We start from the raw sequence: 25,245 nt of genomic DNA on the forward strand, positions 1-25,245 counted from the left end.
GACACAGAGAGGGAACACAAGCAGGGGGAGTGGGAGAGGGAGAAGCAGGCTTCCCATGGAGCGGGAGCCCGATGCAGGGCTTGATCCCAGGACCTTGGGATCATGACCTGAGCCGAAGGCAGATGCTTCAACGACTGAGCCACCCGGGCGCCCCCAGATATATGTAGGTCTTAAAAATTCAACTTGGCACATAGTTTTTTCAGTAACTGTAAGAACAAATTTTGTTTTACAGGATACATAAGCACATGATCTAACAATTGGGACACTGTGGAAATAAGGTAGTACTAGCTAAAAAAATACTCAATGCACAAAACCCTAATAAAGTTCTGTAAAAAGTTTTTATTTGTTAAACAAGTACAGTTTTATTCCCCATCAGATTATATCCATAGCTTCATTTCTGTAGGATGGAATTACATGGGAGAGGATTATCTTTTTTTTTTTTCTTTTAAGATTTTATTTATTTATTTGACAGAGAGAGACACAGTGAGAGAGGGAATACAAGCAGGGGGAGTGGGAGAGGCAGAAGCAGGCTTCCCGCGGAGCAGGGAGCCTGATGCGGGACTCTATCCCAGGACCCTGGGATCATGACCTGAGCTGAAAGCAGACCCTTAACGACTGAGCCACCCAGGCGCCCCGGGAGATGATTATCTTTAGTTTTAGTGAAGTATATCAGATTGCGCTTCCAGTATGGTTTTACTGATTTTCATTCTTCTCAGCAGTGGGTAAGGTTCAGTTTCCCAATATGGAGGCCTATACTTTATATTATCAGGACTGAAAATTTTTGCCAGTCTCATGGGAATAATAAGTTATTTCAGTTTCTCTAATAACTAGTGAAGATGAGCATCTTTTCATATTTTCTAGTTTTTTTCCTTTATGGCTTGCATTTTTTACATATTTTCAGAAATCCTTTTCGCTACTCAAAATTATTCCCCTATGTTTTCCTCTAAAATTTTGGGTTAATATGCAGCGTCTTTAATTCTCTTGGAATTTCTTTTTGTGTATGTTGAGATGGGGATCTTATTTTACCTATTTTTATGCAGTTAACTAGGTGTTTCAATATCATTCATTGAAATTATTCTTTCCCCACCAGTTTATAATGTCACCTCCTATTTGCCAAGATCTCCATGTATATATATGTGGGTCTGTTTCAGGATCCACTGTTCTCTTCCACTGATCTATTATAGTATATTTTACATTACAAATTTTTTCTTTTCTTTTTTTTTTTTTTTAAGATTTTATTTATTTGACAGAGAGAGACACAGCGAGAGAGGGAACACAAGCAGGGGGAGTGGGAGAGGGAGAAGCAGGCTTCCCGCGGAGCAGGGAGCCCGATGCGGGGCTCGATCCCAGGACCCTGGGATCATGACCTGAGCCGAAGGCAGACGCTTAACGACTGAGCCACCCAGGCGCCCCTACAAATTTTTTCTTATAAAATACTTCAAACATCTATAAAGAGATAATAGTATAATGAGCCCACATTAACTCATCATCCAGATTCAATAGTTACCAAGTATTTACCACACAAGCATCATTTTTGTCTTTTTGGTTCTTGATTCACTTTGCTCCTGTATATTTCACATGCATTTCTGTGATCATACCATCAAAATTAACATCTTAAAATATTATATAATAGCTTAGTCCATATTCAGATACCTGTCTCAAAATGTCTTTTTAATGTATTTAAATCAGGATTCCAACTGGGTCCTCAAATGTTGAATTTGGTTTTTTTATGTGCCTTAATTCTTTTAAAATTGAGAGCATTTAAGCAAAACCCTCTTTTCCAGTCTCTTTATTTTTCCTGACATTGGCTTGTTGAAGAAATCAGGTAGGTTTTTTTTTTTTTTTAAGATTTTATTTATATGACAGAGGACAGTGAGAGAGGGAACACAAGCACGGGGATGGGAGAGGGAGAAGCAGACTTCCTGCTGAACAGGGAGCCCGATGCGGGGCTCGATCCCAGAACCCTGGGATCATGACCTGAGCCAAAGGCAGATGCTTAACGACTGGGCCACCCAGGCGCCCCTAGGTTTTTCTTTAATATTGCACATTCTGGATTGTCTTTGCTCCTTTATGGTGTAACTTGTTCTAGCTCCATATAGCCTGTAAACAAGTTATTTTTAAAGGTTTATAAACAAAATTTAGGTTCAACTTCTTTGAGGTATGGAGGCAAAGAATACTTCATAGGTGGTGCTGGTATTTTATGTCCTATCATATCAAGAAGCATATAATAAATAGATATTTCTCCCACCCTTAGCAATGCTAAGGTCATATTAGTGGGATTCTGGTAGTTTCAGCTGGATTCCTTCATAATAAAAGTTTGAGCTGATTGTTCATCTATTGATGGTGGTACTCTGATTGCCATTCCTCTTACATTTATTAGCTAGAGTTCTCTAAAGAACAGCTTTGCCTCATCAAAGTAGAACCATTTGGTTACCTCTAACTGTAGTTGGTACAAAAAAGCAGGATAAATGCTTTATTCTTTCTCTTCAATTAGTGTTCAGAGTTAGGAGTTGGTGCCTTAATTAGTTTCAGTGGGAACCAATAAGGTTTAGTATAGCTATTGAAGATTCAGGTATCATTAGTCTAGATTTCTTTTAGTTGTCTTTGGTGGTAAGGCTGGTCTAAGATTAGTCCATCATTACCTGAAGCAGAAGTTGGTCTTTTCACTTACCTGTACATTGTTGTTTAATTTTAGAAAGAGTGTATGTCTTTTAATTTTAAAGATCTATAAAATTTTAATGAAAACGTTAACTCTTTTCTAATTCTCATTTTTTGATTAGTTGTAAAATTTCAGTTTTTTTGTGTTCATTGGACATTCATTTGTATTTTCTCCTTTTGATTGTTCATCACTTTTTGCTCTTTCTCTTTGTTGATCTTCATCTTGTTTTATGAAGGCTTTTTGTTTTCTAAGGATGCTAACTCTGTCTCCTGTTGCAATTCCCTTTCATAATTTATAATTTGCCTTAATTTTTAAGAGTTACTCTGTTGGAAGGGGTCATAACAGATAAAAAATTCTTTAATACAGAAAATCCTGCATAGCATGGCTGTCCTTATCTTAGTGTTATAAAATATTAACTTCTATTTTTTTCTAGTACTTTTGTTTTTACATATTTAAATACTTAATCTATATGAACAGAAGTGTTAATGATTTGCTCCAAATAAGTTTACTTATGTATTGATGTGAAATAGCATGCCTTTTGCCTAGGAGGTCCTGTTCATATTAAAACCTTTTAGAAAATGTTCCACCTAATCATCATGTTCCTAGGTGGCTTATATGCAAGTAGCAGAAAAGACAACCTTGTTAAGCAAATGGGTAATTAATAGAGTTGTGCTTAATTATGCAAAGAAAAAATTTTAAAGTATCGAGACTTAGATTTTTTAGGTAAGTGTAGTAATTGTTATAAAATTATGATATACTATCAATATTTTCATTCTTATAAACTTGAATGGCATATTTATTTCCTTTGTGTAATAATTGATTTTATTCCTATTATTTTGGATAGACACTTGGCATTTCACCTGAAGAGAAATTTGTTATTACAACAACAAGTAGGAAAGAAATTACCTGTGATAATTTTGGTAAGCAGTGTTTAATTGATGCCTTTATATTTAATATGTTCTAGTACCTCATAGGGCAGTAACTATTTCCTTATACAGATAAGTATCTAAAACTATTGACAATTTTGGTTACTTTCTTGGGATGGAGGGGGAAATATGTGTGCAGTTTGTGCAGAGATCATGTTTTTTTCTTTTTCTTTTTTTTTTTTTTTTTTAAGATTTATTTATTTATTTTAGAGAGCTCACAAGTTCAAGTGGGGGGAGGAGAGAATCTCCAGCAGACTTTCCACAGAGTGCATAGAGCCCGACTTGGGGCTCGATCTCTCCACCCTGAGATCGTGACCTGAGCTGAAATCAAGTCAGATGCTTAACAGACTGAGCCACCCAGGTGCCCCGAGGTCATATTTTTAAAACAAGATTATAGAAATGTAGTTATCAGTTACGGCTGCAGAAGATGAGATGTTGTGCAACACCTGGACACATTTTTTTTACATGGGCCCTCAAGAAGTTGATTCTCAGGAACTTGGATTCTTCCATTATATTTTTTTATCTAATTAGATTCCAGGACATTGCAGCTTTTCATGCATGATTCCTTTTGAGTTTAATCCTACTTCTCCGTTCATGTTAACGCCACTCTAATGCAGTTCCTCATCTGATTTCCTGTGATAGTTTAACTTGTTAAGAATTGAGTGTTTCAGATGAGTGGAAGTATTTGGGCCTGTTCCACTGTATTATCCTTAATAAAACACAACTGAATTTATAGATAGATCCATTGTTCTAGGGTTTGCCTGTATCATCTTTAAAGATATCTTATAGATACAATTTGCATATTTAAAATTATAAATCCATTGTGTTTCTGATGCTAGTGTAGTGCTTAAGATATTACTTCTTAATTACAGATGACACTGTTAAAGATGGAGTCACTCTATACCTGCTACAGTCAGTCAATCAGTTACTACTAACAGCTACAAAAGAACGAATTGACTTCCTACCTCACTATGACACACTGGTTAAAAGTGGCATGTATGAATATTATGCAAGTGAAGGACAAAATCCTTTGCGTAAGTATTACATTTATACTAATTTCGACAAACTATTACTCTCTTTTATCCCTTGACCACATGTTATATTCCTTCACTGTTTAAAAATTCTTTCTACTTTAATTAGAAGATTATGACCAGTCATTGTGAACTTCCTTACTTCAGCCTCTTCATCACAATGTTTCTTTTTCTATCTAAGTCATCTTCAGAGTAAAGATACCTCTCCTTTAAAACTAATCTATTATAATTCATTGCATTTTAACTCATAAGAAATGTACCTACCTATCTTTCCATCTCCTGTGTACTCTGATCTATTCTTCCTGGCCTCCTGTAGATGTCTCCCAGTTGAGAAAATATTTTTCTTACCTTGCAAATTTGTATAGCTGAACTACACAAGTAAGTGGTTTGTGTTCTGGTCTCCATTTCTTTATTATTTCTTTCCACCTTTACTTCTCATAAGTTTTTATCCTACCTTTGGACTGTTTGCTAGTGATCTTTACAAATAACTTGATTTAGAGAGTCTTTTCTATTTTTTTTTGAAGATTTTATTTATTTGGCACACACAGAGAGATAGAGCACAAGCAGGGGGAACGGCAGGCAGGCAGAGGGAGAGGGAGAAGCAGGCTCTCCGGCGAGCAAGGAGCCCGATGTGTGGCTCGATCCCAGGACCCTGGGATCATGACCTGAGCCGAAGGCAGCCGCTTAACCAGCTGAGCCACCCAGGCGCCCCTTAGAGAGTCTTTTCTGTCTGGACCCTGCCAAAGTGTTTAATACTACTTAGATGTTCATTATAAACTTCCTTACTAAAAATATTTTTTCTTAACGGTGTATGCATTATAGTTGGTAGGAAATTAGAAGACGTAGATAAGCAGAAAGGACATAAAGAACATCATATCTCTTCCAGCTAGATAGGACCACCACTTATACTTTGGTGTTTATCATTTCAGACCTTTTTATATATTTTTTCTTTTTTATTGGTTTTATGTGGAGCATACTTCTTTAACCTACTTTTTTGTTTAAAATAAAATGAACATCTTTAGTCCATGTGTATTTGTTTTTAGTGTTTACATAGTATTTATATAACAAATTTCTTTTAACAGTGTTCTTTTAGACATTTAGGTTGTTTTCAGTCTTTTTATTGTTACACATGACTGAATATTCTTTTGTCTAAATCGTTGTATACATCCTCACCATAAGACTAGTGGTATTACTATCAGCTGCTGTGCCAGGCACCATGCCAAGTTCTTTATGAACATTATCTCATTTAATCCTTAATCCAGTGTGGTAAATAATGTTACTAATGACCCTACTTTGCAGAAGAAACTTGAGGCTAAGAGATTTTAGGTAGCTTGACAAAGTCTACCCTGGTAGTTAAGGGTTGGGGCCAGGATTTGAACCCTAGCAGAGGAATTATGGAGCTTGAACTCCTAACCAGTCTACTTATTACCTCTGATATTGTTCCTTATACACAAGAAAGCTCCTATCTTATTTCTCTCATCTTAAAAACATCATACTCTTCTTTCACCAGCTTTTTGCTCCTGTTTACAGCAAAACTTCTCCAAAGAGTTGACTGTATTTACTAACAGCAGTGGTGCTCCTTTTCCCATTCTCTCTTATTCATTCTCTTGTACTTACTCTTTGAGGGTCACCGGTGGCTAAATCCAGTGATCAGCTTTCAGTTCCCTTTTACTCAAGGTATTGACACAATTTATCACTTTTCTTCCTTGATAAAATAATCTTCACTTGGCTTTTGAGAAACCATACTCTGGTTTTGTCTCTACCTCACTGGCTGCCTTCTTTCTGCTCTTCTCTTCCCATCTTTTTCTTTTTTTTTTTTAATTGAGTTATAATTGACCTCCCTTCTCAACCTTCTTAATATTGAAGTGCTTCACAGCTTAGTCCTTGGTCCCTTATCTTCTCTTACTTCCTCAGTGATCTTGTCCAATGTCATGGTTCTAAATACCATTGTTACGGCAGTGACTCTTCAATGGAGGTGGTAGAGATGGTAATTTTTTTTTTTTTTTAAAGAATTTATTTATCCACTTAGAGTGTGTGAGTGGGGGAAGGGGCAGAGGGTAAGAGAGCGAGAGAGAATCTCAAGCAGACTCCACGCTCACCATGGAGCCAGACACGAGGCTTATCTCATGACCCTGAGATCATGACATCAGCCAAAATAAAAAATCAGGTGCTTAACTGAGTCATCTAGGTGCCCCAGAAGTAATTTTTAGTCAAATATTGAAAATAATGCCAGACTTACCTCCTGAATTCCAATTTTGTCTGTCCAACTGCCGTGTGGTATCTCCACTCGCATATCTTAAGATGGGAACCCTAAGCTGTTCACTGAATCCCAACTACACATAATTTTCCCAAATTGATTATTGCTCTGTTCTTTCAGTTGCTTAGGCCAAAAATCAAATTGATTCTTTTTTGTCTCACACCTTTCAGTTTGTAAGAAAAACCGATTGGCACTATCTTCAGTATTTATATAGAAATGACCATTTCTTACCACGTCTGTTTATAAAACCTGATCTTGAGGAATCATCACCTAGATTATATAGTGGACTCTTAATTTATCTCTCTTTTCTTGCCTGTCCACATAAGGTTTGAGAAGTCAGATGTTCACTTTTCTACTGAAAACACTGATGGCTCCCCGTTTCACTGAGAATAAAAGCCAAAGTCTTTATAATTATATGGCCTTTGTAGCTCTGCTTTGCTTGCTCTCTGCCTTTGTTTCTGCAACTCTTCCTTTTTGCTTTTTCACTCCAGTACCAGCTATATACTCAGCTTAGGGTCCTCTGCCTCTTTGCCCAGATAGCCCCTGTCTCATTCCCTCACCTCTTTCAAGTCTTGTTTATCTGTTACCTTCTCAACAGAAATTAACCTTGATCACCCTATTTAAGATTGCAACTGTGTTCCCTCTGTGACTTTACTGTTATTTGATCTCTTTTTTTCTGCTCTTTCTTTTCTCCATCACATATACCACTGTCTAACATGCTAAGGAATTGTTGATTATGATTATATTTCATTTTCCATCTTTCTCATCATTTTTCCATCTTTCTAACTAGAATGTTAACTCCACAAGAATAGGACTCTTATCTGTTTTGTTCTGTTCCTGGAATAATGCCTGAAAATAGTAAGTGTTTAAATATTTGCATATTGAATGACTCTTTACTTCTTTCTCTGGGGATAGATTTCTAAATGTGTAATCATGGAGTCAATAAGTACATTCATTTTTAAGACTTTTGATATATGTTGATTACCTTCCAGATTGGTTGTACTAGTTTTCATTCTTGCTGTCATTGCATGAACAAGCAGAAAATCTCCCTGTTTAAGCTCTTGCTTTGATTACTGTGATTTTACAGTACATTCCTAGGTCTTTCCCTGCTTTTGTTTCATTTGCCATTAGTGCTGCTTTTGGTTATTCTTAACCAAATGGTGGATATCTCTTCAAGTCATGCTACTTTTTTTTTTTTATACTTTTCTCTTAATGAGGTGATCCAAATCTTAACTATTCTATCAGTGAAGCAGAAATCCTTACCTCTGGCTGTTTGTATCCTCTGAAGCCTGGTATCTCTTCTCGCTCCCTATGAACACCTCTACTCATTGAGCTTTGATAGAGTGGTAGGGCATCGCATCGAAAACAAATTGTTTTCTTTCTTCCCCTCTAAATTTTCCCTTTATGAGAAATATGACTATCCTATTTGGTCAAAGACTCAAAACCATCTTGGGTTGATTTCTTTCTTTTTTGTAATTTTATATCTAAGCAGATACCAAATTCTAATCATTTCTTCCCTCCAAATTTCTCTTACCTCTTTTTTGCCTCCCATTTCCTACAGTGTTCCTTCTCTATTTTCTAGACTTAATACCATTGGCCAGATCCTTATATCCGATTTGTGGTAACTTCTTTCTAGGTTATAAACATGGCCATCCTGTTGGTGTTCAGAGTGTGGAATGCTTGCTGAGGTGCTACTCTGTGGATTAATTACAGTGTTAGTTGGGTTGCACTTCAGTGGTAGTAGGAGACATAAATTTGGTGTGTTCCCCTTTTTTAATTAAGGAAATAAAAGCGGGAAATAGTTTGAGTAGTAACCTTGAAGAAAGAATGTTCGTTAATAATACTGAGCCAGTGATAAGTTGAATATCAAGTTGGTCATGTAGTAGGAAATAGCAGTTCTGTGTCAGTTAGACACGTTCTGCCATCTGATAAGTTGCTGTTAATCATAAGATTTCTATATCTAAATATTCTTAATAGACCCTTTTATAGTTGCTTTATATTTGCAACCCCCGCCCCGTCTCTAAATGTGTTTACTTTTGACTTGTGCATGATGTATTACATACCATGAACTAGTATTTGATTTTATGGTTATGGTCTTCTGTTTGTCTCCTATGTCTGTATGTCTGTCTTTAGATTATAAACTCCTTGAAGCCAGGAATCATGGCTGGCTGATTCATGCCACATAGTGCCTAACAAGTACTAGTTGATGACTGCTTTTTAATGCTGGTGGTGATTGGTGATGATGCCTTTATTATGTATTATTATCATTAGGATCAGGATAATACTTTAATTCTAGCTCTTTGGAAAATAAAAGTGATGGCTTAAGGTACTTCAGAGTTTCTTCTACTTTGAACTTTTAAATGAAGTATTTGGGAGGGAAAAGTTAAGCAGTAATGTCTTCTCATTCTCTTCCAGCATTTGCTCTTGCAGAATTAATTGACAATTCATTGTCTGCTACGTCTAGAAACACTGGTATTAGAAGAATACAGATCAAATTGGTAAGAAAATAATACTATAAAGAAATTTAACTTTTCCCGTTATAAAAATACTACAAGTTCATTGTAGAAAAATTAGAAAATAAAGATAAACTAAAAGTAGAAATAATTATCTGATGTCTCTTCATTGTTAAAATTTTTATGTGCTCTTTTTTCTATGCATATATGTATACCTGTATGTGTGATCATAGTGTACATTATGTTTTTTTGTGATCTTCTACTTTCCCTTGACAGTACATTGTAGCCATTTGCCATATCACGAATATTCTGCAGTATAATGTTCCATTGCTACTATTTCACTTATTGGTTATATTATAAATTAGGTAGTCTATTAACTGAAGATTTAGATTTTTTTCTATATTTTTGCCATTGTAAATAATGCTGGCATGAACATCCTTATAGGTCTTTACATGTCTCTAGTTAATTCCTTAAGCTAAATTCTGAGAAATGGAATTTCTGGATTAAAGGACATGAAGAATTCTAAGGCCTTTGATTTATACAGCTGACCTTACCTTTTAATAAGTTGTAATACATTTACACTTCTACCAGCAGTGTATGAGTGAGCCCATTTAAATTCTTTAATGTTTAACTTTTTATATTTTTATATTGATTTGACTTTTCCTGTCTTTTTGAACTTATTTCATAGCTTTTTGATGAAACACAAGGAAAACCTGCCGTTGCAGTGATAGATAATGGAAGAGGAATGACCTCTAAACAGCTTAACAACTGGGCCGTGTATAGGTTGTCAAAATTTACAAGGCAAGGTGACTTTGAAAGGTTAGAAAACCTTATTCACTTTTTTGATGGGTAGCTGGGAATTTTAATAAGGATAAGAACTCTAATAGTTCTTTAGTTATACATGGTACATTGGAGCTTTTGACATTATCAGTGTGTATGTTATCAGCATATATACTTAGATTTTTTTATATAATTTTTTATTATCAATACTTAGAAATAGTGAAAACTACATAACATTAAGCCCTTCCACTGCAGAATTCTTTTTGCGTTTTCTAAGATATGTAGGAGTTATTACGATGTCTTAAATACTTTGGAACTTCCCCCTTTCCTTACTAAAGTTTGATGAGAGCTGTGTGGCCTCTAAAGCAGTAGAATGGTTTTATTTACTTATTTTTTAAAGCTTTTATGTATTTGAGAGAGGGGGAGAGAGAGCATGAGTGGGGTGAGGGGCAGAGGGAGAAGCAGGCTCTCCGCTGAGCAAGAAGCCCGATGTGGGGCTCGATCCCAGGACCCCGGGATCATGACCTGAGCCAAAGGCAGATACTTAACTGACTGAGCCACCCAGGCGCCCCAGGAGGATGGTTTTAAACTAAGCTTTAGCAATCACCTGATGACACTTGCAAAGCATCTAATGGACCACATTTGTTCTGTTGAGCTCATTGTTGCTCTGCTTTCAGGGCTCTGCTTTTTCTTTTTTCTTTTTCTTTTTTTTTTTTTTAAAGATTTTATTTATTTGAGGGGCACATGGGTGGCTCAGTTAAGCATCTGTCTTCGGCTTAGGTCATGATCTCGGGGTCCTGGGATCGAGCCTTGCATCGCGCTCCCTGCTCAGCAGGGAGTCTGCTTCTCCCTCTCCTTCTGCCCCTCCCCTTGCTTGTGCTCTCTCTCTCTCAAATAAATAAACAAAAATCTTTAAAAAAAAGAAAAGACGGGGCGCCTGGGTGGCTCAGTTGGTTAAGCGACTGCCTTCGGCTCAGGTCATGATCCTGGAGTCCCGGGATCGAGTCCCGCATCGGGCTCCCTACTCGGCAGGGAGTCTGCTTCTCCCTCTGACCCTCCTCCCTCTCATGCTCTCTGTCTCTCATTCTCTCTCTCTCTCAAATAAATAAATAAAATCTTTAAAAAAAAAAAAAAAAGAAAAGATTTTATTTATTTGAGAGAGAGTGTGGAGGGGAGGAGCAGAGGGAGAGGGACAAGCTGACTCCCTACTGAGTGCAGAGCCTGACACAGGGCTTGATCCCATAACCCTGAGACTGACCTGAGCCAAAGTCAAGAGTTGGGCACTCAACTGACTGAGACACCCAGACGCCTATCGGGGCTCTGCTTTATAAAATATTCATAGCTGTTAGGGAATAGAGTCTAGTCAGGAGTTTTGTATCAGAATATGCTTGTAGAAATACTCTGAATGAGAATGCCGTAGGGGAAACAAAATATAGTAGAAATTGTCAGGGATATAAAGGTTTAAGTCTTTGGGATATTAACTGAATTCTACTAAGAGCAATGACCCACAAGTCTTTTGCTCTTTTTAGCTATGTCGTGTACTTCAGGTAACATACTTGGGAAGAATCTGTTGGTATTCTTATTAAGTAATACTTGTTCATGTCCTGGTTTGCTCTTTGTTACATCAAGGAGATTCACCCAAATTTAAGAATTTTAACAATGTTAAAAACTAATATAGTTAGCACATTTGCCTTTCTGAAATTTCAGCACCCGCAGAATTTTTATCAAATTTGTAAAGACAGTGTCATGGTGAGAGGCAATATAATGAAGAAGGGCTCTGAAATCATTTGGCCTGGTTTGAATCTAGCCTTAATTAGTTGTATGACATTCGTCAAGGTATTCTGCTTCTCTGAGTTTCAGTTTACATATCTGTAAAATGTGGATAATACCTCATAAGGTTTTGTGAGAACCAAATGAGTTAGTACATTGTGTAAAATCCTTAGGAAAGAGTCTGGCCTATAGTAAGCAATCAGTAAATATAAGCTATATAAGCTATCATTTTAGTTGCTACTTTCTTATTCTTAGCCTCAGACTTTTTTACAGCCGTTCTTTTTCATTATATTCACGAGTACATGCCACTTCAAGAATTTATAAAATATCCACAGAGAAGGCAAAGAACACTGTCTTTTATAGCCTAAGGATAGAATTTAGCATGCAATAGAACTATTAGGTGGTAGATTGCCAAAAAAATTAGAAAAAAATTATTTAAATCAAATGGAAGAGAAGGAAGTAGAATCTATAGTGTTAGAGTAAATCTTAACTGTATTCATGGAACATGGACTCTGATTTTTCTCTCGGTCTTAGCACAACATAAACTTTTAAACTTAAATGTTAGGGAAATTTTGTTTGATTTTTGATAAAAAGGTACCTGTTGCTGGCTTTTGTCCTAGGTTTTTAGGTATTACATTAGTAAAACCATCAGCTGTTGTAGCTATTTTATACTCATACCATCTTTGAGTCTAGTATCAGTCCCTTGACCTACCCACTCTGATTTCTGTTAACTTCAGATGTTCCCCCTCACTCCCCTAGCTTCTCCTGTAGAAAAAATTATCAGCTGCTTTACTGTTTCCAGTTAAGTTTTTACTGGATACAAGGGTGGATGTCATAGGATACAGGCTATGGAAGAAAAGGAGGACAGCCTAAAAGGAGAAAACAGCTGACTCTCTTGGCCCATCTCTTATGTTGTAGAGAGAAAAACAAGTAAACACAAAAAAATTTGTAAGTGTTCCAGTTATAGATTACTGCTGTTAAGAAAATATCAGGTAGTATGTTAGAACCTGATGGGCAGCTCTTAAGGTAGATGAGGGCCTCTTTGAGTTTGTATTTAAGTTGAGGCTTGAATGATTAGAAGAAAACAGCCGATCGGAGATCTGGGGGAAGAGTACTCCAAGTAGAAAGAACACCAGCAAAGACACACTGAAATTATGATCAGCTTGTTTTGTTTGGGACAGTGGAAGGAGACAAGTGTGGTATAGGAAGGGGAGAATAGAGGGAGATGAAGTGAGAGTTTTGATTTGCCAGTATTCTTTATAACTCTCACCTTGGTACTACCCTTCTTCCTACCCTTTTTATTTTGAAAAAGTTAAACAAGTTGAAAGAGCAATATTAGCAAGCATGCATCCTTCACCTAGATTGATTAGTTAACATTTTGTCACATTTGTTATCTTCTCTTTATATGCATGTACACATTCTCTTCCTAATCATTTGAAAGTAAGTTAACATTCTTTATGACATTTTACTACCAAATACTGTAGCATGTATCTCCTTCACAAGGACATTCTCATAACCATAATACTATGTCACACCCAAGAAATTTATCATTGATTCAAAATATATAATGTCCACATTCAGGTTTTTCCCCATTTGTTATGTCTCTCTGGATTCCTTTAGTCTACAATAATTTGTCACATTTGTGTCTTTAATGATACTGTTTTTTTGTGGAGATCACGCTAGTTGCAGAAAGGTCCACAACCTGGGTCTGAATGTTTCCTCAGCGCTGTTCTTTTCCTCAACATTTTATGAACGTTTTGAACTTACAGGAAAGTTGAAGTTCTACTGTGAAAACCCAGATACTCATACCTGCTTTCTACCCTTGACCATTGCTTTCCCACATATCTATCTATCCTACTAATCTTCAGTTCAGGTTTTTTTTTTTTTTTAATTCAAAAGAAAGTACAGATATCTGTAAACTTTCTCCTAATGCTTAAAGCATTGATACCATTATCTTTGTTGTTGTTGTTGTTTTGAGGTAAAATTTACCTACAGTGAAATGCTCACATCTGTCATAAGCTAATCTTCTTTGAATTTATTTTTTATGGACATACAATTCATATACCATAAAATTCACCTTATTAAAATGTACAGTTCAGTAGCTTTGAATATAGTCATAAGGTTGTGCAGCCATCACTACTGATTGCAGAACATTTTCATCACTCCAATAGAAACCTTTACCCACTGTAGTTATTTCTGTGTCCCCTCGCCCTCTTCCTCACTTACTAATCACTAATATACTTTAAATAGTTGTTAGTCTAATTTTTAGTTGTTTTTCTAGAGATTAAAAATTAACCTCTTACAATCCAGTTTGGATTAATGCCAGTTTACTGTAAGTAATATACAAAAACTTTGCTCCTGTATGGTTTCATTCCCCTCCCACTCCTTCATTTTATTATTTTTATATAAATGACATCTTTATACATTGTAACTGCATCAACATAGTTTTATAGTTACGGCTTTATGCAGTTTTAAATCAGAAGAATTGTAAAAAGGATGGTCTTTAGTAACTATTTTGGGCAGATCTAACAACAGATTCCTTCAGTTTTTGTTTATCTGGGAATGTCTTAACCTTATCTCCTTCATTTTTGAAGGTTGATAGGTTTTTTTCTTTTTTAACACTTTGAATAAGTTAGCCTACTGCCTCTGGTTCCACGGTTTCTGATGAAGAATCAGCTGTTAATCTTTCTGAGTATCCCTTGTGTGTGACTAATCTCTTCTGTCTGTCTGCCTTCAAGATTCTTTTTGTCTGGCTTTTAATAGTTTGATACTGATGTGTCTAGGTTTGGGTCTTTTTGAGTTCATTTTACTTAGTGGTGGGTGAACTTTTTGGATTTGTAGATTGTTTTTCATCACATTTGGGGAAGTTTTTGGCTATTTCTTCAAATAATCTTTATCTTCTCTCCTTCTATGGCTCCTATTCATATACTGATATGCTTAATGGTGTCCTATAGGACTCTGAGGTTCTGTTCATTTTTCTTCATTCTTTTTTCTTTTTGTTCCTCAGACTGAGTACTTTCAATTGACCTGCTTTTTAAGTTCACTGATTCTTTCTTCTGCCAAATCAGATCTACTCATGAGCCACTTAACTGAATTTTTCCTTTCAGTTATTGTTTCTTTAAATTGCAGAACTTTCATTTGGTTCTTTTTTTTTTTTAATTCTATCTCTTGTGCTCTATTTAATGAAACACTGTTCTCATACTTCATTATTTACTTCATGATTTCTGTTCATTGAACACATTATAAAATACCTGATTTAAATTTTTGTCTAGTAAGTCCAGTGTCTGGGCTTTCTCTGAGACAATTTATACTTACTGCTATTTTTCCTGTGTGTGGGCTGTACTTTAATATTTTTGTCATGGCTCATTTTTTTTGTTGTTGAGAATAAGACAGTTTATATAGTGTGGCAGCTCTGGGAATCAGATTCATCCCTCTACCCAGGGCTTGTTTGTTGCTTCTGTTTTCTGTTGTTGTGTACTTACCCCTCTAAACTAATTTTGTAACATCAGTATTTTTTTTTAAGATTTTTTTTTTATTAGAGAAAGCATGCACGAGTGGGGGAGGGGCAGAATGAGAGGGAGAAGCAGACTGGGAGCTTGATGTGGGGCTTGATCTTGGGACCCTGGGATCATGACCTGAGCTGAAGGCAGACACTTAACCAACTGAGCCATCCACGCACTCCTGTAGCATCTGTATTCTTTATCTTGTGTTGCACTGAAATCTCTGTGTAGCTTAGTGGTCAGGTAATGATTGGACATTTCCCTAAATGTCTGGAGCCATTAAGTCTTCCCAGCTTTGTCAAGGGATGCATATCTGTTTCCATATTGGAGTATGTTTTTAATGTTCTGGCAGGAAGTTTACATCTCTGCCTTAGTCTTTATTTCTTGCTCGCACAGAACCTCAAAGTCAGCAGAAATGAGAGATTAGGGCCTTTGAATGCTTTCTTGAGCATGTATATAGTCCTGCATGTGAGTGTGACCTTTTCTATTCTCATGAATATGCTGCAGCTTTTATTTTATTTTTATTATTATTTTAAGTTCAATTAGCCAACATATAGTACATCATTGGTTTCACAGGTAGTGTTCAGTAATTTGTCAGTTGCATATAATGCCCAGTGATCATCACATCACGTGCCCTCCTTAATGCCCATCACACAATTACCCCATTCCTCCCACCCCCTTCACTCCAACAACCCTCAGTTTCCTATAGTTAAGAGTCTCCCATGGTTTTTCTCCCTCTCTGATGACTTCCCTTTCAGTTTTCCCTCCCTTCCCCTGTGATTTTCTGCACTGTTTCTTACATTCCACATATGAGTGAAACCATATGAGAATTGTCTTTGATTGACCTATTTCGCTCAGCATAATACCCTCCAGTTCCATCCCCCTCGATGTAAATGGTAAGTAGTCATCCTTTCTAATGGCTGAGTAATATTCCATTGTATATATGTACCACATCTTCTTTATTCACTTATCTGTCAATGGAAATCTCGGCTCTTTCCACAGTTTGGCTATTGTGGACATAGCTGCTGTGAACATTGGGGTACAGGTGCCCCTTTGGATCACTACATTTGTATCTTTGGGGTAAATATCTAGTAGTGCAATTGCTGGGTTGTAGGGTAGCTCTATTTTTAACTTCTTGAGGAACCTCCATACTGTTTTCCAGAGTGGCTGCATTCCCACCAACTGTGTAGGAGGGTTCCCCTTTCTCCGCGCCCTTGTCAACATGTATTGTTTCCTGAGTTGTTAATTTTAGCCATTCTGACTGGTGTGAGGTGGTATCTCATTGTGGGTTTTTTTTGGTTTTTTTTTAAGATTTTATTTATTTGTCAGAGCGAGTGAGCACAAGCATGGCAGAGGGAGAAGCAGTCTCCCTGCTGAGCAAGGAGCCCAATGCAGGACTTGATCCCAGGACACTGGGATCATGACCTGAGCTGAAGGCAGATGCTTAACCGACTGAGTCACCCAGGCGCCCCTGTGTGTTCTGTAGTTTTTAGAGTACAGATCCTTTACCTCTTTGGTTAGGTTTATTCCTAGGTATTTTATGGGTTTTGGTGCAGTTGTAAATGGGATCAATACCTTAATTTCTCTTTCTTCTGTCTCTTTGTTAGTATATAGAAGTGTAACTGATTCCTGTGCATTGATTTTATATACTGCCACATTGCTGAATTCCTGTATGAGTTCTAGCAGTTTGGGGGTGGAGTCTTCTGGGGTTTTTTCCACATCAAGTATGTCATCTGTGAAGAGAGAGAGTTTGACGATTTCTTTGCCAATTTGAATGCCATTTATTTCTTTTTGTTGTCTGATTGCTGAGGCTAGGACTTCCAGTACTATGTTGAACAACAGTGGTGAGAGAGGGCATTGCTGTCGTGTTTCTGACCTTAGGGCGAAAGCCCAGTTTTTCCCCATTGACAATGATAATTCGTTGTGGGCTTTTTGTAGATGGCTTTTATGATATTGAGGTATGTTCCCTCTATCCCTACACTGTGGAGAGTTTTAAACAAGAAAGGATGCTGTATTTTGTCAAATGGATTTTCTGCATCAATTAAGAGGATCATATGGTTCTTGTTCTTTCTTTTATTAATGTGATCTATCATGCTGATTGATTTGCGAATATTGAACCCCTCTTGAAGCCCAGGAATAAATCCCACTTGGTCGTGGTGAATAATCCTTTTAATGTACTGTTGGATCCTATTGGCTAGTATCTTGTTGAGAATTTTGGCATCCATGTTCATCAGGGATGTTGGTCTGTAATTCTCCTTTTTGATGGGACCTTTGTCTGGTTTGGGGATCGAGGTAATGCTCTCTTCATAGAATGAGTTTGGAAGTTTTCCTTCCATTTCCTTTTTTTTTTTTTTTTTAAAGATTTTATTTATTTATTTGGCAGAGAGAGACACAGTGAGAGAGGGAACACAAGCAGGGGGAGTGGGAGAGGGAGAAGCAGGCTTCCCGCAGAGCAGGGAGCCTGACGCGGGGCTCTATCCCAGGACCCTGGGACCATGACCTGAGCCGAAGGCAGACGCTTAACGACTGAGCCACCCAGGCGCCCCCCATTTCCGTTTTTTGAAACAGCTTCAGAAGAATAGGTATTAGTTCTTTTAAATGTTTGGTAGAATTCCCCTGGGAAGCCATCTGGCCCTGGACTCTTTCTTGTTTTTTGGGAGATTTTTGATTACTGCTCTAATTTCCTTTCTGGTTATGGGTCTGTTCAGGTTTTCTATTTCTTCCAGTTTCAGTTTTGGTAGTTTATATGTTTCTTGTGATTGAGTTCAAGTTTCAAAGCATTGTGGTCTGAAAATATGCAGGGAATAATCCCAGTCTTTTGGTATTGGTTGAGACCTGATTTGGGACCCAGTATGTTATCCATTCTGGAGAATATTCCATGTGCACTCACAAAGAATGTGTATTCTATTACTTTAGGATGGAATGCTCTGTATGTATCTGTGAAGTCCATCTGGTCCAGTGTGTCATTGAGAGCCCTTGTTTCCTTATTGATCTTCTGCTTAGATAATCTGTCCATTACTGTGAATGGGGTGTTGGGAGTCCCCTACTATTATTGTATTATTATCAATGTTTCTTTTTCATCTTTTTTAAAGATTTTATTTATTTTTTGACAGAGAGAGAGAGAGATAGCGTAGAGGGAACACAAGCAGGGGGAGTGGGAGAGGGAGAAGTAGGCTTCCTGCTGAGCGAGGAGCCCAATGTGGAGCTCGGTCCCAAGACCCTGGGATCATGACCTGAGTTGTAGGCAGACGCTTAACGACTGAACCACCTAGGTGCCCCAGTATGCTTCTTTAATTTGGTTATTAATTGGTTTATATAATTGGCTGCTCCCAGTTAGGAGCATAAAAATTTGTATGTGTTAGATCTTCTTGTTGGATAGACCCTTTAAGCATGCTATAGTGTCCCTCTTCATCCCTTACTACAGTCTTTGGTTTAAAATCTAATTTGTCTGATATGAAGATTGCTACCCAGCTTTCTTTTGATGTCCATTATCATGATATATGGTTCTCCATCCCCTCACTGTCAATCTGGAGGTGTCTTTGGGTCTAAAATGAGTCTCTTGTAGATAGCATATGGATGGGTCTTGCTTTTTTATCCAATCTGATACTCTCTGTCTTTTGATTGGAGCATTTACCCCATTTACATTCAGAGTAATGATTGAAAGATAAGAATTTAGTGCCATTGTATTAACCTGTAAAGTCCCTGTTTCTGTAGACTGTCTGTTTCTTTCTGGTCTATGTTACTTTTGGGCTCTGTCTTCGCTTACAGGATCCCCCTTAATATTTCTTGCAGGGCTGGTTTAGTGGTCACAAAGTCTTTTAATTTCTATTTGTTCTGGAAGCTCTTTATCTCTTCTTCCATTCTGAATGACAGCCTTGGTCGATAAAATATTCTTGGCTGCATGTTTTTCTCATTTAGTACCCTGAATATATCATGCCAGCCCTTTCTGGCTTGCCAGGTCTCTGTGGATAGGTCTGCTGCCAGCCTTATGTTTTTACTCTTGTAGGTTAAGGACCTCTTGTCCCAAGCTGCTTTCAGGATTTTCTCTTTATCGTTGAAATTTGCAAGCTTCACTCTTATATGTCAGGGTGTTGATCTGTTTTTATTGATTTTTGAGAGGGGTCCTCTCTACCTTTGGACTTGAATGCCTGTTTCCTTCCCCAGATTAGGGAAGTTCCTACCTATGATTTCCTCTAATATACCTTCTGCCCCCCCTTTTCTTCTTCCTCAGGGACCCCAATAATTCTAATATTGTTTTGCTTTATGGTATTGTTGATTTCTCGAAGCCTCCCCTCATGGTTCATTTGTCATTTTTCTCTTTTCCTCAGCTTCCTTCCTTTCCATCAACTTGTCTTCTGTGTCACTTACTCTCTCTTCTGCCTGATTTACCCCAGCTGTTAGAGCATCCAGTTTAGACTGCATCTCAGTTAAAGCATTTTAAATTTCAGCCCGATTAGATTTTATTTCTGCACTAAGAGATTCTCTAGTGTGTTTATGCTTTTTTTCAAGCCCAGCTGGTAACTTCATAATCGTTTTCCTGAATTCCATCTGTGACATTTTACTTATATTCATATCCATTAGATCTGTGGCAGAGAGTATTACTTCTTTTTAGAAACTCCTCTTTTTCATCATATTGCCCAAAGAAGAATAGATGAATAAGAGAACAAAATAAAAAATGTCAACCATGACCCAAGCGAAATACATACTAGACAAATCCAAGGAGTTCAGAAACCAAAAAGAAAAGGAAAGGAAAGAAAAGGGAGTTGGGGAAGAGAGAATATAATCTCCCAGGTTTTTGTCCATGGTGATCCACTTGGTCCTGGGTGTATTTGATCTGTTTGTTAGAAGACACTAAATCACAAAATTGTAAAGAAAGAAAAACTTATATGTATACAAAAATAAAATTGAATACAGTGAAAGGAAGCCAAAAAATGAAGAATATATCTATAAAATGTAAATGTGAAAAATGAAAGTTAAAAAAAGACTTAAAAACAGTTGATAAAATGAGAAACTAGTTGAATAGGAAAAAAAAATTTTATACTGAAAGATAAACGAATCATGAGAAAAAACCTCGAATTCTATATACTGTTTTCCCCTAGCGCTGGAGTTTTGCAGGCCTGTATGCTTCCTAAACTTGGTGTTCACCTGTTGTTCCAGCTGGTCTTCTGGGGGAGGGGCCTGTTGGGCTGATTCTCAGGTGTCTTTGCTTGGGTGGAGTTGTACTGCCCCTTGCCACGGGGCCTGGCTCAGTGTAAGCTGCTTCTCATTGCTCTGTGTGGCTTCTGTTTCCTGAAGGCTTTCTGCACCTCTTGAGAGGATGAAAATAAAAATGGCCGTGTTCTACTCCAGCCCCAGAGCTGAAGGATTCTGGTCCCCCCTTTTCAGTAAACCCTCAGGGATAAGCCACCGTTGCCATGGTTCTGCCCTCTGCGGGGCCTCCGCAGGGAGAGCTGTTGCTGGGTCATGCTGCTGTGCACAGTTTATGGCAAACCAAGCTGAGAGCCCCCTTCCAGCCTTGCTGAATGAAACCAGTTTCCCTCCTCCAGTGCTTGGAAACTGCCGGCTCAGGCACCCCCATTCTTTCTGTGACCCTGGGGATCCTGAGACCACACTGTCCCACCTAGAATTCTGCCCCACTTCACCACCTGAGCACCTTTCAGGCAGGGATGTCTCTCACTGGAGCAGATTTCTAAAGGTTCCGATTTTGTGCTCTGGGGCAAATCACTTTCTGGTAGCTGGCTTATGGAGGCTCCCTCCCCCTGCCATTTATCTTCAGCTATATCCCCTCAGATTCACTTCTCTGTACTAACTACCTTGCAAAAAGTGGTTGCTTTTCTATTGGCAGTTTCAGCAATTCTTTTCTTATATCTGAGGTTGAATTCATAGGTGTTCAGAATGATTTGATAGTTATCTAGCTAAATTCAAGGGACCATATGAAACGAGGTCTCCTGTTCATCTGCCGTCTTTCCTCCCCTTAAGCCAGTGCTGGAGCTTTTAAAAACCACTATGGATCTCTCATTCTCCAGCTTTTTCTAGTAAGTTTTTGGCCAGATTCTTATTTTCTCTTGATTGTTTTCATTGCCTTAGTCAGCTGTGATCATAAACAATTGCCACCGATTTTTTTTAAGATTTTATTTATTTATTTATTTGAGAGAGAGAGACAGCATGAGAGGAGAGAGGGTCAGAGGGAGAAGCAGGCTCCCCGCTGAGCCAGGAGCCCGATGTGGGACTCGATCCCAGGACTCTGGGATCATGACCCGAGCCGAAGGCAGTCGTTTAACTAACTGAGCCACCCAGGTGCCCCGCCACTGATTGTTTTTGACAAATGACCCACCAGAAAAAGTGGTTCACAGGGAGCAAGTTCTGAGTTAGGTCAAGTAAAGACAAAGCCTGCAGGTGGAGGTTCCTCGGGATTGGCAGAGAAATCTAATAATGACAGTTGTATGGGGAAGGGGCTTTGAGGGAACTCCAAATTCACTCCAGTGACTCCTGCCTGGGTGGCTGGTTTTCACCATGATTGCAGGGCTGTCAGTTTTCAAGGCTTCTGTGGAGCTGGTGAGAAGAAAATGGGATAGGGCAGGGCACCTGGGTGGCTCAGTTGGTTAAGCGACTGCCTTCGGCTCAGGTCATGATCCTGGAGTCCCGGGATCAAGTCCCGCATCGGGCTCCCTGCTCAGCAGGGAGTCTGCTTCTCCCTCTGACCCTCCTCCCTCTCATGCTCTCTGTCTCTCATTCTCTCTGTCTCAAATAAATAAATAAAATCTTTAAAAAAAAAAAAAAAAAGAAAATGGGATAGGGCATGTTAAAACATCACAGAGCTCACTGTTCTGAGATTCAGCTGGTATCTTGAATAAATACTCCTTGGATTGTTCCAAGCCTTTGGTTAACACTTAAGAGTTCTGAAAATGTTGATTTTGACAATGTTTTCAGATGGTGTCATTGGTTTTATCAGTGAACGGGTTTTCATAGGTCCTTACTCTACCTTTATGGAAGTGCTCGCTCTCTTAACTGATTTTTGACATACACATTCACCTGTGTTATCCAAACCTCTCAACATGTAGAACATTACATGAATCTAGAAAATGTGCTCATCATCACTTAGGCTCTGTTATAATCATTGCCTTAGAAGTTAAATTAGATACCTAGAACATAATTGTAATACTGTGTGTTCATTTAATTATTTTGTAGAAGGAAGAAGTATGACAGGTCTGCTGGGTGGTTATAATTCAGATGTATGTTGGATTAGTGCTACTTTCTGCACTTTCAACTTGCTTAGCAATTAATATTTCTGCGAATTAAGATGAGCTTTCGTTTACCTTGATATTTGTGTTATTTGAATTCAGAGAATGAGTATGTAACATTTAGACTCCTACTTTAATTTGGTTATTTTTGTTGTGTCACACAGATTTATTCCAGAAGCTCTAATAGGGATCTGTGGCCATTTGTCAGTTTGTTGGAGGAAAGCTTTTATTGTAGGGTTATTCCCTTTGGTAGGTTTGAGACAGTGAGATATAAATATACATATGTAGTCACTCTACCCTGTTTCCTGGCAACCACTTACATTGTTTTCAGTTTCTTTTACTAATTTGATTACACTTCCTGTTCCTTTTTCTTACTTTCAACACCTTTTGTGATTTGTTTCTTTTCAGATTTTGTTTCTCTCTTCTAATGGAATACTCTTATTTCAGAAAGATACAGTGTCATTTATCATTGTATCAAGTATATGATTGAGATGTTTTTTGAAATTCTTTTGGACTGTGATGTGAATTTATTTCTGAGGCAGGTGACTTTCTAAATTCTCCAGAGGATTGCTTCTACAGTGCGAGATTTATCTTGAGGTCTTAGATTATCTTCCTCTTTTCCTTACCTTCATGAGGGGTATTTATATAACCCTTGAGTGTGAGTACAGGAAATTTTCTGGACTTAATTACAGAAGTCTGAAACCTACTGGAAATTTGTATTCTCAGCCTTATTTGCCATGATAGGGTTTTTGCCTAGGTTAGGTTTGCATGGATGGTTTGGTTTGAAAGGGAGACTTACTTACTGGTGACTTTGTCCATTCCTTATCATTGAACAGAATTTCTTAGTTTTGAATCAATTTAAGTATGTGTGTGTTGTTTTATCTCTGAGCTCCTCTCTCTCTAAACTTTTGTATACTTCCCATAGATGTTTTAAGATAGTATTTGGGGTCGGGTATTTTGAGCCTATTTCCTAGAAGTATTGCATAGTAATTAAAGTCTTAGAACCCATTTACTTTTTTTTTTTTTAATTTATTTTTAAGTTATCTCTACACCCAATTTGGAGCTTGAACGCACAACCTCAAGAAGAAGAGTTGTGTGGTTCAGCCAGGTGCCCTAAACCCATTTACTTCTTATTTTTCTTAATAGACACTAGGTTCATAGAATTTGATTAATTATAATTTTTGGTTTATAACAGTTCATCAATTCAGGCATTATATTTTTTAAGGTTTATTTATTGAAAAATTTAGTAAGCTGAGTAACCGGAATTTACCACCCAAACCAGTAAGTAGCACATTTTCTGTAACATACATCTGTGTGCTCCTCCCTTGTTTTCTCCCCCCATCAAAGCTAATCACTATCTTGAATTGTTTTTATTTCCTTATTTTTTTTTAAGATTTTATTTATTTATTTGTCAGAGAGAGAACACACAAGCAGGGGGAGAGGCAGAGGGAGAAACAGGCTCCTCGCTGAGCAAGAAGCCCGATGCTGGACTCTATCCCAGTACTGTGGGATTATGACCTGAGCCAAAGGCAGACACTCAACCGACTGAACCACCCAGGCTTCCTATTTCCCTATTTTTAAAAAATCTAATTTTGCTTATTTTCTGATGCTGCAAACGATAATCATACTATTTGTAGTTCTACAAGGGCCTTGTATTTTCACTTAATATTAGGTTACTAAGATTTCAACTTTGTGTGGGTCTGTAGTTTATTTTTTTTCATAACCGTAAAATATTCTTTTGTGTATATTTAAAAGAAATCATACTATATCCATTCTCCATTCAGTGGGCATTTGGCTTCCCCTACCACATTTAGCATTATGAGTAGTACTATTTTATAAGTTGTATAATTGTGTGTGCATGTGTGTGTGTGCTGTTATACGGTGTTATGTATGTTTGTTAGTCCAAATCTACATAAGTTCTTAGGTACCTAGAAGGGAACTTGTGGATTGTAAAGATGAAAGTTCCAATATACAAGGTAATGGCAAATTGTTGCTGTTTTAAATTTTATTCATTTATTTGAGAGAGAGTGGGTGAGCAAGAGAGAGTGCACGAGATGGGGTGGGGTAGGAACAGGGAGAGGGAGAAGCAGACTCCCCGCTGAGCAGGGAGCCCGATGTGGGGCTTGATCCTGGGACTTCAGGATCATGACCTGAGCCTAAGTCAGATGCTTAACTGACTAAGCCACCCAGGTGCCCTAGCAAATTGTTTTTTAGAGAGATTATATTTGTTTATTCATACATCCATCACTTATGAAAGTTTGGGTGTTTTTTTTAAAGTTTGAGTTTTAAAACTCACTTTGGAAGCCATTTGGGTCTGTTAAGCTTCTTGCAGAAGGAATTTTTTTTTTTAAGATATTTATTTATTTGACAGAGACATAGCGAGAGAGGGAACACAAGCGGGGGAGTGGGAGAGGGAGAAGCAGGCTTCCTGCAGAGCAGGGAGCCTGATGCGGGGCTCTATCCCAGGACCCTGAGATCATGACCTGAGCTGAAGGCAGACCCTTAACGACTGAGCCACCCAGGCGCCCCTGCATTAGGAATTTTTAACTATTACTTTGATTTTGTTAATAGAGTTATAAGAATAGGCTATTACTATTGACTTAGTTTTGGTAAATTACACTTTACTTG

At 37.8% G+C, this 25,245-nt stretch overlaps 1 protein-coding gene across 1 annotated transcript in view; it reads left to right on the forward strand.

Annotated features, from left to right (window-relative positions):
- The window catches only part of SMCHD1 (structural maintenance of chromosomes flexible hinge domain containing 1), a 125,506-nt gene that overhangs the window by 5,496 nt on the left and 94,765 nt on the right, over positions 1-25,245 (forward strand). Inside the window, exons 2-5 of the mRNA XM_081802545.1 lie at positions 3,504-3,579; positions 4,458-4,619; positions 9,289-9,371; positions 10,015-10,145. Coding sequence (XP_081658671.1) covers positions 3,504-3,579; positions 4,458-4,619; positions 9,289-9,371; positions 10,015-10,145 — 452 coding nt within the window. The remainder of the gene's footprint in view (positions 1-3,503; positions 3,580-4,457; positions 4,620-9,288; positions 9,372-10,014; positions 10,146-25,245) is intronic.

The sequence above is a fragment of the Leptonychotes weddellii genome, chromosome 13 (assembly GCF_054177405.1).
Source record: "Leptonychotes weddellii isolate Sample4059 chromosome 13, ASM5417740v2, whole genome shotgun sequence".
Lineage (NCBI taxonomy): Eukaryota > Metazoa > Chordata > Mammalia > Carnivora > Phocidae > Leptonychotes > Leptonychotes weddellii.